The 13479-nt window shown below is 44.3% G+C and overlaps 1 protein-coding gene across 1 annotated transcript in view; it reads left to right on the top strand.

Annotated features, from left to right (window-relative positions):
• LOC117487513 (inactive dipeptidyl peptidase 10) overlaps nt 1-13479 on the top strand; it is a 57428-nt gene that overhangs the window by 18193 nt on the left and 25756 nt on the right. The window contains exons 4-8 of the mRNA XM_034136147.1: nt 300-394; nt 1513-1584; nt 8344-8396; nt 9965-10046; nt 13233-13353. Of these exons, the coding sequence (XP_033992038.1) occupies nt 300-394; nt 1513-1584; nt 8344-8396; nt 9965-10046; nt 13233-13353 (423 nt within the window). The remainder of the gene's footprint in view (nt 1-299; nt 395-1512; nt 1585-8343; nt 8397-9964; nt 10047-13232; nt 13354-13479) is intronic.

The following is a 13479-nucleotide window of genomic DNA, read 5'->3' as shown; positions in this document are numbered from 1 at the left end:
ATTTTTTTAATGACAAAAAGACGTGTTGCAGGCACGAAACATACTACCAATAGAAATACATTGCATTTAAAATCGTTCTGTGTGACACGAAAAAAATGTGAAAATTGTGTTGGTGAACACGAATCAATAGATTAAATTAATTTCGTGACTAATAACACGAAATGCCGTGAGACTGGGTTGCGTGTACCCACTTCTAAACATCCAAACTGCCGTATATTCCCTCCTGAATCTGAGCATGTGGTTGCTGTCACGTCTCTGTGGATTTATCTCCGTAATAACTCAAGATCTCTTCCCGTCAGAAAACGAGGTGGCTCTTCAGACCCGAGAGGGCTACATCCTGTCGTTCAGCCTCAACAACAACCTGACCTCCACCCTGCTGGACAACAGCTCCCTGGTGAGTTACACTCCTCTGAAGACAGGTTATATATCGATCCTCTCAGATTCACTCTGAGGGATGAAGCCCCTGCTCCACATCCCCCACAGAGACACAAACAGATTTGGATTGGAGTGTCAGTGTGAGCTCCTTTCCCCCAAAATCTTCCTCCTGCTGCTGATTTTCTGTGAGTCCTCTGCACGTCTTCAAAGGGAATTTTCCAGGCGAGGACATCACGTTGAGACGCCTCTGCGCGACACTGACAGGCTTATGTGGGTCATCGAAGAGAAGCAGGGCTGAACAAAGTCTCTTCTTGGTGTTTTTATATCTGCTGCTGGTGCTGAATCCATAAAACATAGGTTTCCCTGCATCTAATTGTGGGGTTTCCCGGAATAAATGAATTCCTGCGGCGATTTTAGCTACAAATAGTGTCTCTATCACGTTAGAGCGGAACAAATTAAGCAACAGTGAGATATTTCTTTTGATAAGCGAAATGTTCACACACACACACACACACACACACACACACACACACACACACACACACACACACACACACACACACACACACACACACACACACCCTATTACTCGTTTTATGAAGGAGATGTCCGGTCACCAACGCGCATGATGTGTGTGTGCACCGGAACGAACAACACTATCATAATATCTTCTGAAAACAAATGCCAGTGTCACAGACACACACACACACACACGCACACACACGCACGCACGCACGCACACACACGCACACGCACGCACGCACGCACGCACGCAAGCACGCACACACACACACACACACACACACACACACACACACACACACACACACACACACACACACACAACCTGCTGTTTGAAAGACAACATATCAAGATAAAATGAATATTTCTTGGATCTTGGATTTTAAGAATCTGGGATGGTCAATATTTAATATTTGCAGAAGTTGTGTACACCCAACGAAAACCAGACCAAACCAGATTAATACAAAAAAAGGTGTGTGTTGCAGCTCTTGCTGGTAGGTTTTACATTTTTGACACGATCTAAGAGATAGTGAATGTGTTGGTTTAATCTGAGTGGATATATACATTTGTTTCCACGTTAATACCTTTCTCCACTTTCTTCTTCATCCTCCACAGGACCTGACCTCCTCTAAATTCCAGGTTTCTGCAGACAAGTCGTTTGTCCTCCTGGCGTACAACATACGACCGGTAAGTGTTCTCTCCAAACGCAGAGTTTACGCAGATTTATTCCTGGAAAAAAAAAACACTGCCAAGCTTTTGAGCTTCTGAAGACGTTAACAGTCATAAATTACCCAGTAAACCAGAGACAAGCTGTTGCACACGACACACGACATGCATCCTGATCAGAGCCGCGAGGAAACAGCATGAGACGCAGCGAGGACATGAAGGAGGTGTGTTTGTGTGTGTTTACATGGCTACACCTGAGGGTTTTGAAAAGTGATGTTTTGTGTGTGTGTGTGTGTGTGTGTGGCCTAGCATTACCATCCTTGTGGGGACCTACATCTGTTTACACAGTCACGTGTGGGGACTCGCCTCCCTTATGGGGACATAAAGGAGGTCCCCATATGGGGAATCATTAATTTTAGGGTGAAGACTTGGTTATGGTTAAGGTTAGGATAAGTCTCCAGGAAATCAATGTAATGTCCCCCGAAGTGATGTATACATGGTGTGTGTGTGTGTGTGTGTGTGTGTATATATATATGTGTAATGTAAGTGTGTAATTCTGCACAAGCTTCTCAACGCGGCCCCGCAGAATGCGTGTGTTAACATATGGGGGAGTTGAATATTTAAAGTGGCTGATGGCTGAGGGGGGGATGTGAGTGATCAGTGTGAGAGGGGTGGAGAAACGGGGGAGTGTGTGTGTGTGTGTGTGTGTGTGTGTGTGTGTGTGTGTGTGTGTGTGTGTGTGTGTGTGTGTGTGTGTGTGTGTGTGTGTGTGTGTGTGTGTGTGTGTGTGTGTGTGTGTGTGTGTGTGTGTGTGTGTGTGTGTGTGTGTGTGATCAAGGAGATGGAGGGGTGAAGCTGCAGTAATGACATCGCCCTGTGAGGAATCCTAATGAGAGGGAGAGCAGAATCACAGAGGCAGGTGTTTGAGATTGTTGGAGGTTTTTTATTCTCACGCCTTACCTCAGAGCCCCTCCGCTCAGTAAACAACATTAATAAATAGTTTAGTCTTTGCTCAAAGGCCAGGCAAGTTGTGTAATGTGCAAGTAATCATCAAGGGAGGAAACAGAGGCGGGGGGAAAGGAGAGCCTGCAGCACACTTTCTCCCACACTTTTATTAAAAACCTGAACGCTGCACTCTAATGTGTTCAGTCTCTTCAACTCGGTGCGGATTTAAGCTTCGTTTATTGTCCCTCTGCAGCCCAGGGAGGCACAAACTAATGCAGATTTTGTGCGTTTCTGTTACACAAGAAGAGCACGACGAAACACCAACAGAGGACGGTTTTTAAATGTGCAACAGGATGATAAAAAAGCTCTCTCTGCTCTAATCAATGCGTATCATATTCTGTGTGAGATGAATGAGCCTGTTGCTGTGTTACAGGGTTCATCACACACACACACACACACACACACACACACACACACACACACACACACACACACACACACACACACACACACACACACACACACACACACACACACACACTGCATCAATGAATTATTGAGCTTACATACGTTCAATCATCTTTCTGATAGATGTGCAGAGAGGTCTCAGATCTGAGTCCAATCTGTGGGTTTTCATTATTTAATTTCCTGATGGAATTGTGTTCTCTTGTCAGAATGCGCAGAGCACACTCGGGGAAATCAGAGGCGTTGGGAAGGACATATGGAGATCATTTCTGTGTTTCTTTTTCGTGCACACGGGGGGAGATACCAGTCCGTCTCCGTCCTCCTCACTTTTCCCCCGTCTATCTCTGGGGAGATTTGTGCTGACTGAAGCAGTTTTGCATGCTCTGGCTTTGCTGTTTCGAGAGAGCAGTGGGGGAGGCAGGAGGAGGAAAATGTGATATGCAACATTTGCCCTCAGATACACTGGCCGGTTGGAAATCAATCTGAATCGGTTAGAGAGTGACGGAGGAGGAGAGGAGTTAAAAGGCTCCTCTGGATTCTGTGTTCGCTCTGCTGGATGCTGGGAGGCTCTCTGCTGGATGCTGGGAGGCTCTCTGCAGCATGCTGGGAGGCTCTCTGCTGGATGCTGGGAGGCTCTCTGCTGGATGCTGGGAGGCTCTCTGCTGGATGCTGGGAGGCTCTCTGCTGAGGACAATACATGGATTTTGATAAGAGGGGGATACATAGCAGAGCCACATAGGAACAAGAGATCCTCGAAGTCTGTTTGAGTTAAGAGTGTGTGTGTGTGTGTGTGTTTGTTTTCATGTGTTTGTGTGTGTGTGTGTTTACATGGCTATACTTGTGAGGCACCAAACAGTTTTACAAAGTGATGACATTTAGGGCGGACCCCACTTTCCATTCACTGCAATGGCGTCCTGAGTGTGTGTGTGTGTTTGCATGTGTTTGCATTGCTATACTTATGAGGACACCCAAGGGTTATTAACCTCGGAGAAGTGAGTACTAGTTTGCAAAAAGTGAGGATATTTAGGGTGGTCTTCACTTTGTTTTCACTGCAATGGCCTCATGTGTGGGTGTGGGTGTGTGTGTTTGTGTGTGTGTGTGTGTGTGTGTGTGTGTGTGTGTGTGTGTGTGTGTCTTTGCAAACCTACACTTGTGAGGACACCGGAGGTTTATGAACCTATAGAGAAGTGAAGACAATTTGGCAAACAGGAGAAATTTAAGGCGGTCCCCACATTGTTTTCTCTGCATTGGCCTCCAGTGTGTGTGTGTGTGTGTGCGTGTGTGCGTGCGTGTGTGTGTGTGTGTGTGTGTGCAGGAGATGATAGAGAGGACCTACATGTTGTTTTAAAGAGAGTGATGGGGAGATAGAGGAGACGGAGGTGATCGATGAGTTCAGGGACAATCAGATGCGAGAGTCTCTGCAGCAAACCACAGGCAGAGAGGAACAGAACTGAGGAGGACGAGTGTTCAAACATCCCACAGTTACCAAATGAATACCTCATAACAGATATGATTAATGCATCAACATGTGTTGTCTTGTTCTTGTCTTGATTGCATGCTAATTGACAGCTGAGGGTCCCAGCAGTTACCCACCAGATTCATACATAATATTTGTTCACAGTAACATGAATCTAACAAATGGCCTATTTCCTTTTTTCCACCATATTATTTGTTGTAATTTTTTGACGCAAATTTGCATCTTCAGAGTTAAACTTTGTGAAAAGTCGGTCTAAAAACGCCTCATTCTCACGAGTATTAATCCACCTATCTTCAGTATCTATGCATAAGGGTGTTGTAATCTCTATACATTTCCTCCGTCACGTTATCTTCAGAGTGTTTAATCTGTGTGTTACCATCTCTCTCTGAGGACCATCTGCAGGATTTATGAAATGTAACCAGCAGCCATTAGGATTCTCTCTCAGCGTCTCCCTCTGTTTATCGTACAAACACACAATGATGGTAAATCATGAGGAGGAATCATAAAACAGCTGATCGGGGGGGCGGGGGGTGTTGAAAGTGATGCTGCTCCCCCTGTCAGGAAGACTGATCCTCTCTCTCTCTGAGTGGTGCTGCACATCTGACTTTTTAAGGATCCACATTTGCATAAACTTTGGCTTCTTTTCCTGGAGTCGACGCACGCACGCACGCACGCACGCATGCACGCACGCACGCACGCACGCACACACACACACACACACACACACACACACACACACATACCATGTATACATCACTTCAGGGGACATTACATTGACTTACATGCATTTCATGGAGACTTATCCTAACCTTAACCCTAACCAACACATGCCTAACCCTAACCCTAACCCTTACCAAGTCTTCAGCCTAAAATGAATGATTCCCCTTATGGGGACCTCCATTTTGTCCCCATAAGGGAAGCCAGTCCCCACACGTGACTGTGTAAACAGATTTAGGTCCCCACAAGTATAATAATGCTAGGCCACACACACACGCATGCACGCACACACACACACACACACACACACACACACACACACACACACACACACACACACACACACACACACACACACACACACACACACACACACACACACACACACACACACACACACACACACACTACAGGTGAGAGTTAGTTAAATAAACTCCTGAATGTGGATCTTAGATGATTTATTAAAGGAGATGGGAGCTCTAAATTAGCCAGCCCATAAAACAAGTGTATGTCTCGGGGAAACCAAATAAATCAAAATATAAATCCATTTCTGTCTGAACTGAATATTTATCCATCCTGCACATTTAATAATAAGAACATAACGAATAAAATAAACATATTTCTCATTCCCTGCCAACATTGTGAGTGTATTTTCTGATTGCATTGCTCTCTACACCTCTGTTGTCTGTATTATACTTATTAGTTGTTACCTATAAACCTTCTTTGGTTTTCTTATCGTGTTGGATAATATCTTTAAGTGAACGTGTCACCTTTAATTTCCTGAAAGCCATTGGTCTGTTGCATCCGTTTGGTAAAAGCACACCTGATTTAGACCTATTTGTAGTTCTTCTTTAATGAAACATGAAACCCCTTCCCTTTCCTCTTCACCCCGCTGCCCCCCCACACACTGCAATCAGATTTCGATTTCATCTACACGGCCTTAGCATTTATTCCCCTTCCTTTATCCTTCGCAGCTTCACCCCTCATCACTCCATCCATACATTTCCTCACAACACGGAGGAAAAATCCAATTCCAGCGCTAAGTGTGAGAGGGGGGGACTTTAATTTCTGCAGGGACTCTCTGCAGGGTCAGTGTGGGGGAAATAAATCAATATATTAGTGGGAATTCATCAGGTGATGCTTGAATCAATTGTGGTTAACACACACACACACACATTGATCAGAGTCCCTTGTGTGCTCATTTAATTATTCATCGAGCCGCTGATGTTGATCTGAGGAGAAAGGATATTATCTGTGATATTTAATAAGACTGTCTGTCCTATTCCTGTTCATGTGATGTCTTTCATGTTGTCTCTTTTATTCAGGATTAAAGAACGCTGCGATCCTAATATCTGTTTTATTCAGACGTGATCACGACAATGATGTCATGTGCGTGAAATCACTGCAACTGGAGAAATGACTCAAATATATCTTAAGTGTAAAGCTGAGATTGAATCAGTGACACCAAAGCACTATATCTTTCATCATTAATAATATATTTTTTTATATTAAAACCAAACTCTATTCTATTACCTTTTTGAAGGGAATGTTACATAATTTTAAAGGGGACCTATCATGCAAAATGCACTTTTGTACGTCTTTTCTACATGAATATGTGTCCCCGGTGTTCCAGGGAACTCACCAAGTGTCAGAAAACACAACCCTCTCTATTTTCCTCCATACCCAAATCTCTAAAAAAGGGGCTGCAACGGATCTGATAAAAACTGATCCAGATTTGAACACTGTCCTGACGTCAGAACGGTGGCGCTACGGCTATTGGGCCAACTCTCCACCTATCAGGGGAATGTGGGCTTGGGCCACGGCTGGCCATTGCCGCTCGAAAGTGCTGGAGACGCTGTAGTACATATGCCAGGCCTGTAAGTGGCGCTGTAGTCTGCCACAAAAGCAGCGAAGAAGACTTCCCGCCCATAGTTACCATGGTTACCCTTCTGTTTATTCTCCGCTGTGGCTTTTTTTCTCCCTCCCCGAGGCAAGCGTTTGCTCCCGCTGCTTTAATTCAATGCAATCCCTCCCCGTCGAGGCAAGCACTGTAATTCTCTCCGGTTAGTCCACCAGCAGATGACAAACACCCACCTCTCCGCCTCTTCCAAGGAACGAGGGGACCGTGCGGCTCAGTTTCAGTTTCAGTTTCTTTCGCCGGTCAAGATGTCCGTTAAAGTTTAAATCTTCCGGACAAAATTAGAAAAGTGCCGGTCAAAGGTCTTCTTTGTTATTTATTGAGCTTTAAAACAAATTAATAACAACTCTATATAATAATATAATAAAACACGGACGACGGAGATCTCCCCCCTCTTCTGACAGCCCAGCAGCTGTTCAGAGCGTGCTCCCCTCTCCTGCAGGGGGGCGTGGTCAGCTGCAGCTCACAGAATCAGCCCCCTGCAAAAACAGTGCTGGAAAGAGCAAATGGAGCGAAATGAGGCATGGCTAAAATGCATGATCTGTTTGGTATTTTGATAAAAAAACTATATTTATATACTTTATACAGGTATGGCCCTACAATATATTGTTCAAATATAGCATGATAGGTGTCCTTTAATAAACTGTATATTTTTTAGGGTTAATTGAGCATGTCCCTGTTTAAATTCCTAGCACAGTGTTGTTGTCTGCATTAGATGTTTCTGTGTTGGTCCCTGAAGGCAGCATCTCCCTCGTCCAATGGGATTCCTCCGTGTGATTTTGGTGTATGATACTAACACGTCCGCATAGGCTGTTTCCATGTGAAAACCCCATCATGTGGATCAGAATCACATGGCGAGTAAAAGCATTTACTCGCCATGTGATTCTGATCCACTTGATGGGGTTTCCTTCACCGGTTTTAAACCTAACAACACATGTAATGAACATTTTGGACGGGTGGTTTTTATGTTATCGTGTTGAGAAAGAATTTAAAATGGCATTCAGATGCTTTGCCACTGCTGCATCTTTAGGTGCGTTCAATCGTTATTAAACTTTACCTTAAAACATAATTTATGTTCATGAACATTTCCCATTCGTGGCATAATGTTGCTGCCCTTTAAAAAATCCCTGAATGCTTTGGGGAGACTTAGGGAGTGCCAACACAGCTTCCTGTTGCTCTAACCGACAGGGTCCTTCACAAACTTACTTTTATTGTCAGTTTCTTTCTGAGCACAGCTGACCTCCTCTACCTCTTTCAGGTGTTCTCTCAGTCCTTCACTGCCTCCTATGCTATCTACAATGTGAACACTGGGTAGGTGGAAAACTGAATACTAATGCATGGGCTGCACCGGGCATGAGCGTCACTGCAAGCAGACCTTCAGACCTTTTGCAGGGTTGAAAAACGTTCCCTCCTTCATCGAATCAGAGCCTCATGTTTCTGTCAGACATGCATCCATTCCCAGGGTCAGATTTCACTGCCTGAGATTCATGTTCTGCATTAAGTCAGTGGAGACCCCCTGTGGAGGAGGGACTTCAGCAGGAGCTGCAGAGAGAGGACTCTTTAAAGTAGAGACACTACATACTCATATACACCTGAACATCAGCAGGAGAGGACTCTTTAAAGTAGAGACACTCCATACTGATAGACCTGAACATCAGCAGGAGAGGACTCTTTAAAGTAGAGACACTACATACTGATATACACCTGAACATCAGCAGCAGAGGACTCTTTAAAGTAGAGACACTACATACTGATATACACCTGAACATCAGCAGGAGAGAACTCTTTAAAGTAGAGACACTACATACTGATATACACCTGAACATCAGCAGGAGAGGACTCTTTAAAGTAGAGACACTACATACTGATATACACCTGAACATCAGCAGGAGAGGACTCTTTAAAGTAGAGACACTACATACTCATATACACCTGATCATCAGCAGGAGGGGACTCTTTAAAGTAGAGACACTACATACTGATATACACCTGAACATCAGCAGGAGAGGACTCTTTAAAGTAGAGACACTACATACTGATATACACCTGAACATCAGCAGGAGAGGACTTTTTAAAGTAGAGACACTACATACTGATATACACCTGAACATCAGCAGGAGAGGACTCTTTAAAGTAGAGACACTACATACTGATATACACCTGAACATCAGCAGGAGAGGACTCTTTAAAGTAGAGACACTACATACTGATATACACCTGAACATCAGCAGGAGAGGACTCTTTAAAGTAGAGACACTACATACTGATATACACCTGAACATCAGCAGGAGAGGACTCTTTAAAGTAGAGACACTACATACTGATATACACCTGAACATCAGCAGGAGAGGACTCTTTAAAGTAGAGACATAACATACTGATATACACCTGAACATCAGCAGGAGAGGACTCTTTAAAGTAGAGACACTACATACTGATATACACTTGAACATCAGCATGAGAGGACTCTTTAAAGTAGAGACACTACATACACCTGAACATCAGCAGGAGAGGACTCTTTAAAGTAGAGACACTACATACTGATATACACCTGAACATCAGCAGGAGAGAACTCTTTAAATTATAGACACTACATTTCATTGCCTGAGATTCATGTTCTGCATTAAGTCAGTGGAGACCCCCTGTGGAGGATGGACTTCAGGAGGAGCTGCAGATCATTGCCTGCCCCGGAGGAGAATGTGCAGATGGGAAATGGAAACAGAAATCTCTTGCATGAACCCATTCTCTGTTTTGTCCCTCCCCCCTTCTGCATCGTGCTCTATTTGTCCTGCAGTGGACGGACCTCCGAGGGGTTTTAGCAAGACGCTGGTCCCTAAAGAAGGAGGAGGCTAATCTTTGAATGTGTGTGTGTGTTGCAGAGATCTGCAGGACCTAAATCCTCCGGAGAACGAGAAGGCGGCGCTGCAGTTCGCCTCCTGGGGGCCGCAGGGGAACCAGCTGGTAAACATGACTCTAATACACCTGAAATGTATCTGAACAGCAGCAACTCTTTGAAGTTATTGTCTTACACTCTATCTTAAAGAGGCCCTATTATACAGTAAGTGTTTGTGCATGTAAATGGTCTGCAAACGCTTAAATCCTGAAGTTCCAGAACACAGTGACATGACTATCAAACACTCGCGTTCCTATTGGCTAGCTCTCCAACACATTGTACGTGTAAAGTGAGAGGAGAGGACTCTTTAAAGTAGAGACACTACATACTGATATACACCTGAACATCAGCAGGAGAGGACTCTTTAAAGTAGAGACACTACATACTGATATACAACTGAACATCAGCAGGAGAGGACTCTTTAAAGTAGAGACATAACATACTGATATACACCTGAACATCAGCAGGAGAGGACTCTTTAAAGTAGAGACACTACATACTGATATACACCTGAACATCAGCAGGAGAGGACTCTTTAAAGTAGAGACACTACATACTGATATACACCTGAACATCAGCAGGAGAGGACTCTTTAAAGTAGAGACACTACATACTGATATACACCTGAACATCAGCAGGAGAGGACTCTTTAAAGTAGAGACACTACATACTGATATACACCTGAACATCAGCAGGAGAGGACTCTTTAAAGTAGAGACACTACATACTGATATACACCTGAACATCAGCAGGAGAGGACTCTTTAAAGTAGAGACACTACATACTGATATACACCTGAACATCAGCAGGAGAGGACTCTTTAAAGTAGAGACACTACATACTGATATACAACTGAACATCAGCAGGAGAGGACTCTTTAAAGTAGAGACATAACATACTGATATACACCTGAACATCAGCAGGAGAGGACTCTTTAAAGTAGAGACACTACATACTGATATACACCTGAACATCAGCAGGAGAGGACTCTTTAAAGTAGAGACACTACATACTGATATACACCTGAACATCAGCAGGAGAGGACTCTTTAAAGTAGAGACACTACATACTGATATACACCTGAACATCAGCAGGAGAGGACTCTTTAAAGTAGAGACACTACTGTTTCCTTGCCTTGTTTCTGGACTCTTCTTATCTCGGTAAGATAGCAATACACACCTGTTATCTAAGAAATGAGAAAACAAACAACAATCCCAGAATCCCAGAAAACAACAAATACAAGGAACAGATCGTGCATAAGAAATATCAGCATGTTGTAAGTTGGAGCAAGTATTTTATTACTTTTAAACACCTCTCTTAGCTCAGGATGTGTCCCAGCTGCCTTCAAACATGCCGTGGTTAAGCCACTACTTAAAAAGAAAAATCTCGACCCCTCCATTCTCGCAGATTTTAGGCCCATCTCCCAGCTACCTTTTTTATCAAAAGCCCTGGAGCGAGTAGTCTACGCCCAGCTGCAGTCTTTTTTAACCATCCATGGAATCCATGAAAAGTTTCAGCCTGGCTTCAAACCCATGCACAGCACTGAAACAGCCCTTTTAAGAGTTTTTAATGATCTGCTCCTAGCCGCCGACTCAGGTAGCCCAGCTGTCTTGGTGCTGTTAGACCTGACAGCTGCCTTTGACACTGTGGACCATAGCATCCTGTTGTCACGGCTTGAACAGTCCGCTGGCATCACAGGCTCTGCCCTTGCATGGTTCAGGTCCTACCTGACAGACCGTAGCTTCTCGGTACAGCTAGGTGCCTTCTCCTCTGCCAAAGCCCCTCTTACCTGTGGGGTTCCCCAAGGCTCTATTCTGGGCCCCATCCTTTTTCTACTGTACATACTGCCCCTAGGTTCAATTCTCACAAAACATAATATTCCCTTCCACTGCTACGCCAACGATGTACAGATCTATCTGCCTCTCAAAGCAAATGTCACACACTCACTACAGCAGCTGATGGACTGCTTAGCAGAGATAAAATCCTGGCTGAGCAAAAACGTTCTCAACCTCAACGAGAGCAAGACTGAGGTCATCTTTTTTGGACCCCAACCTCCAGCCTCTCCGGTTGATATTCTGGGCTCTCTCAAAAAAAACATCCTCCCCTCGGTCATGAACCTTGGAGTGACCTTCACTAACACTTTTAAATTCGACAAGCAGGTCAGCACCGTAGTAAAATCCTGCTTTTTTAAAATAAGACTATTGGCCAAAACCAAGTCGTATTTATCTTTTAATGACTTAGAAAGGGTTATTAACGCCTTTGTAACCTCGAGACTGGACTATTGTAACGCTCTGTATGTGGGTATGGACCAGGCCTCAATTAAACGCCTGCAGCTAGTCCAGAACGCAGCTGCACGTTTGCTGACTGGCCACAAAAAGCGTGACCACATCACCCCTATTCTGGCCTCACTACACTGGCTTCCAGTTCGGTTCAGAATTGAAATTAAAATCCTTTTATTTGTTTTTAAAGCACTAAATGGGCTGGCTCCGGCCTATATAGCTGAACTCCTCCAGCGCTACACCCCAGCCAGAGCTTTAAGGTCTGCTGACCAGCTGCTGCTGATAGTGCCCAAGACCAGGCTAAAAACCCGAGGGCACCGAGCCTTCGCAGCAGCTGGCCCTAGGCTCTGGAACACTCTGCCCCTCCATGTGAGGTCGGCCCAGACCCTAGGGGTTTTTAAATCCACACTAAAAACACACTTCTTCTCTCTGGCCTTCTAGTTAGAGCGGAGCACGACTCCTGACTTTTCCTTGTGTTTTTATTTTTATTTTGTTTTTTATATATATCTGTTGTAATTTATTGTCGTTTATTGTGATTGTAGTAATGTGTTTTTATTACATGTACAGCACTTTGGCTCGACCAAAAATCGCTTTTAAATGTGCTTTATAAATAAAACCTGATTTGATTTGATTTGATTTCCTGCTGCGTCATCTTGTACATTATGATAAGAATATATCCTCTACCTTCACAGTGCACATTAACAGACTCATATTAACGGTTGTGATAATGGTGGCGTCAGCAGTGGAGGATCTGCAGCTGCTGTAATGATCGTGTTTTACACTCATCATATAATTCATATCCCTCCCTGTGATGTAATGGGCTCTTGCAGCTTATTAACTGGAGAGCAAAGATGTGTCGGCTGCTGTTCGCTGATTTATCCGCTCTTGGCCGACGTCCTGTACTGGCAGTTATAAAGCCCCCCCTCCTGTGTGTGTGTGATAATGGATTTCTGTGTGTGTATGTTCTCCTGCCAGGCCTTCGTGTTTGATGGAGATATTTACTACCAGCCAAGTGTGTCCGGCAGAGCGCTGCGACTCACCGACTCTGACCCCGAGCAGAACCTGCAGAACGGACTCTCCGACTGGACCTACGAGGGTGAGGGGGTGTCCTGCTAAAATCTGCAAGAGTCTGATAACAATATTCAATATCTTGTTAAGCTTGTGATAACATTTATAACTGAAAACCCTTCAGATGAGGAAACTAGAAATGCAAAAACACTGA

This window comes from Trematomus bernacchii, unplaced genomic scaffold, assembly GCF_902827165.1.
Source record: "Trematomus bernacchii unplaced genomic scaffold, fTreBer1.1, whole genome shotgun sequence".
NCBI classification, from domain to species: domain Eukaryota; kingdom Metazoa; phylum Chordata; class Actinopteri; order Perciformes; family Nototheniidae; genus Trematomus; species Trematomus bernacchii.
Note: the sequence above shows the minus strand (reverse complement) of the source record. Positions and strands in the feature narration are given on the sequence as shown.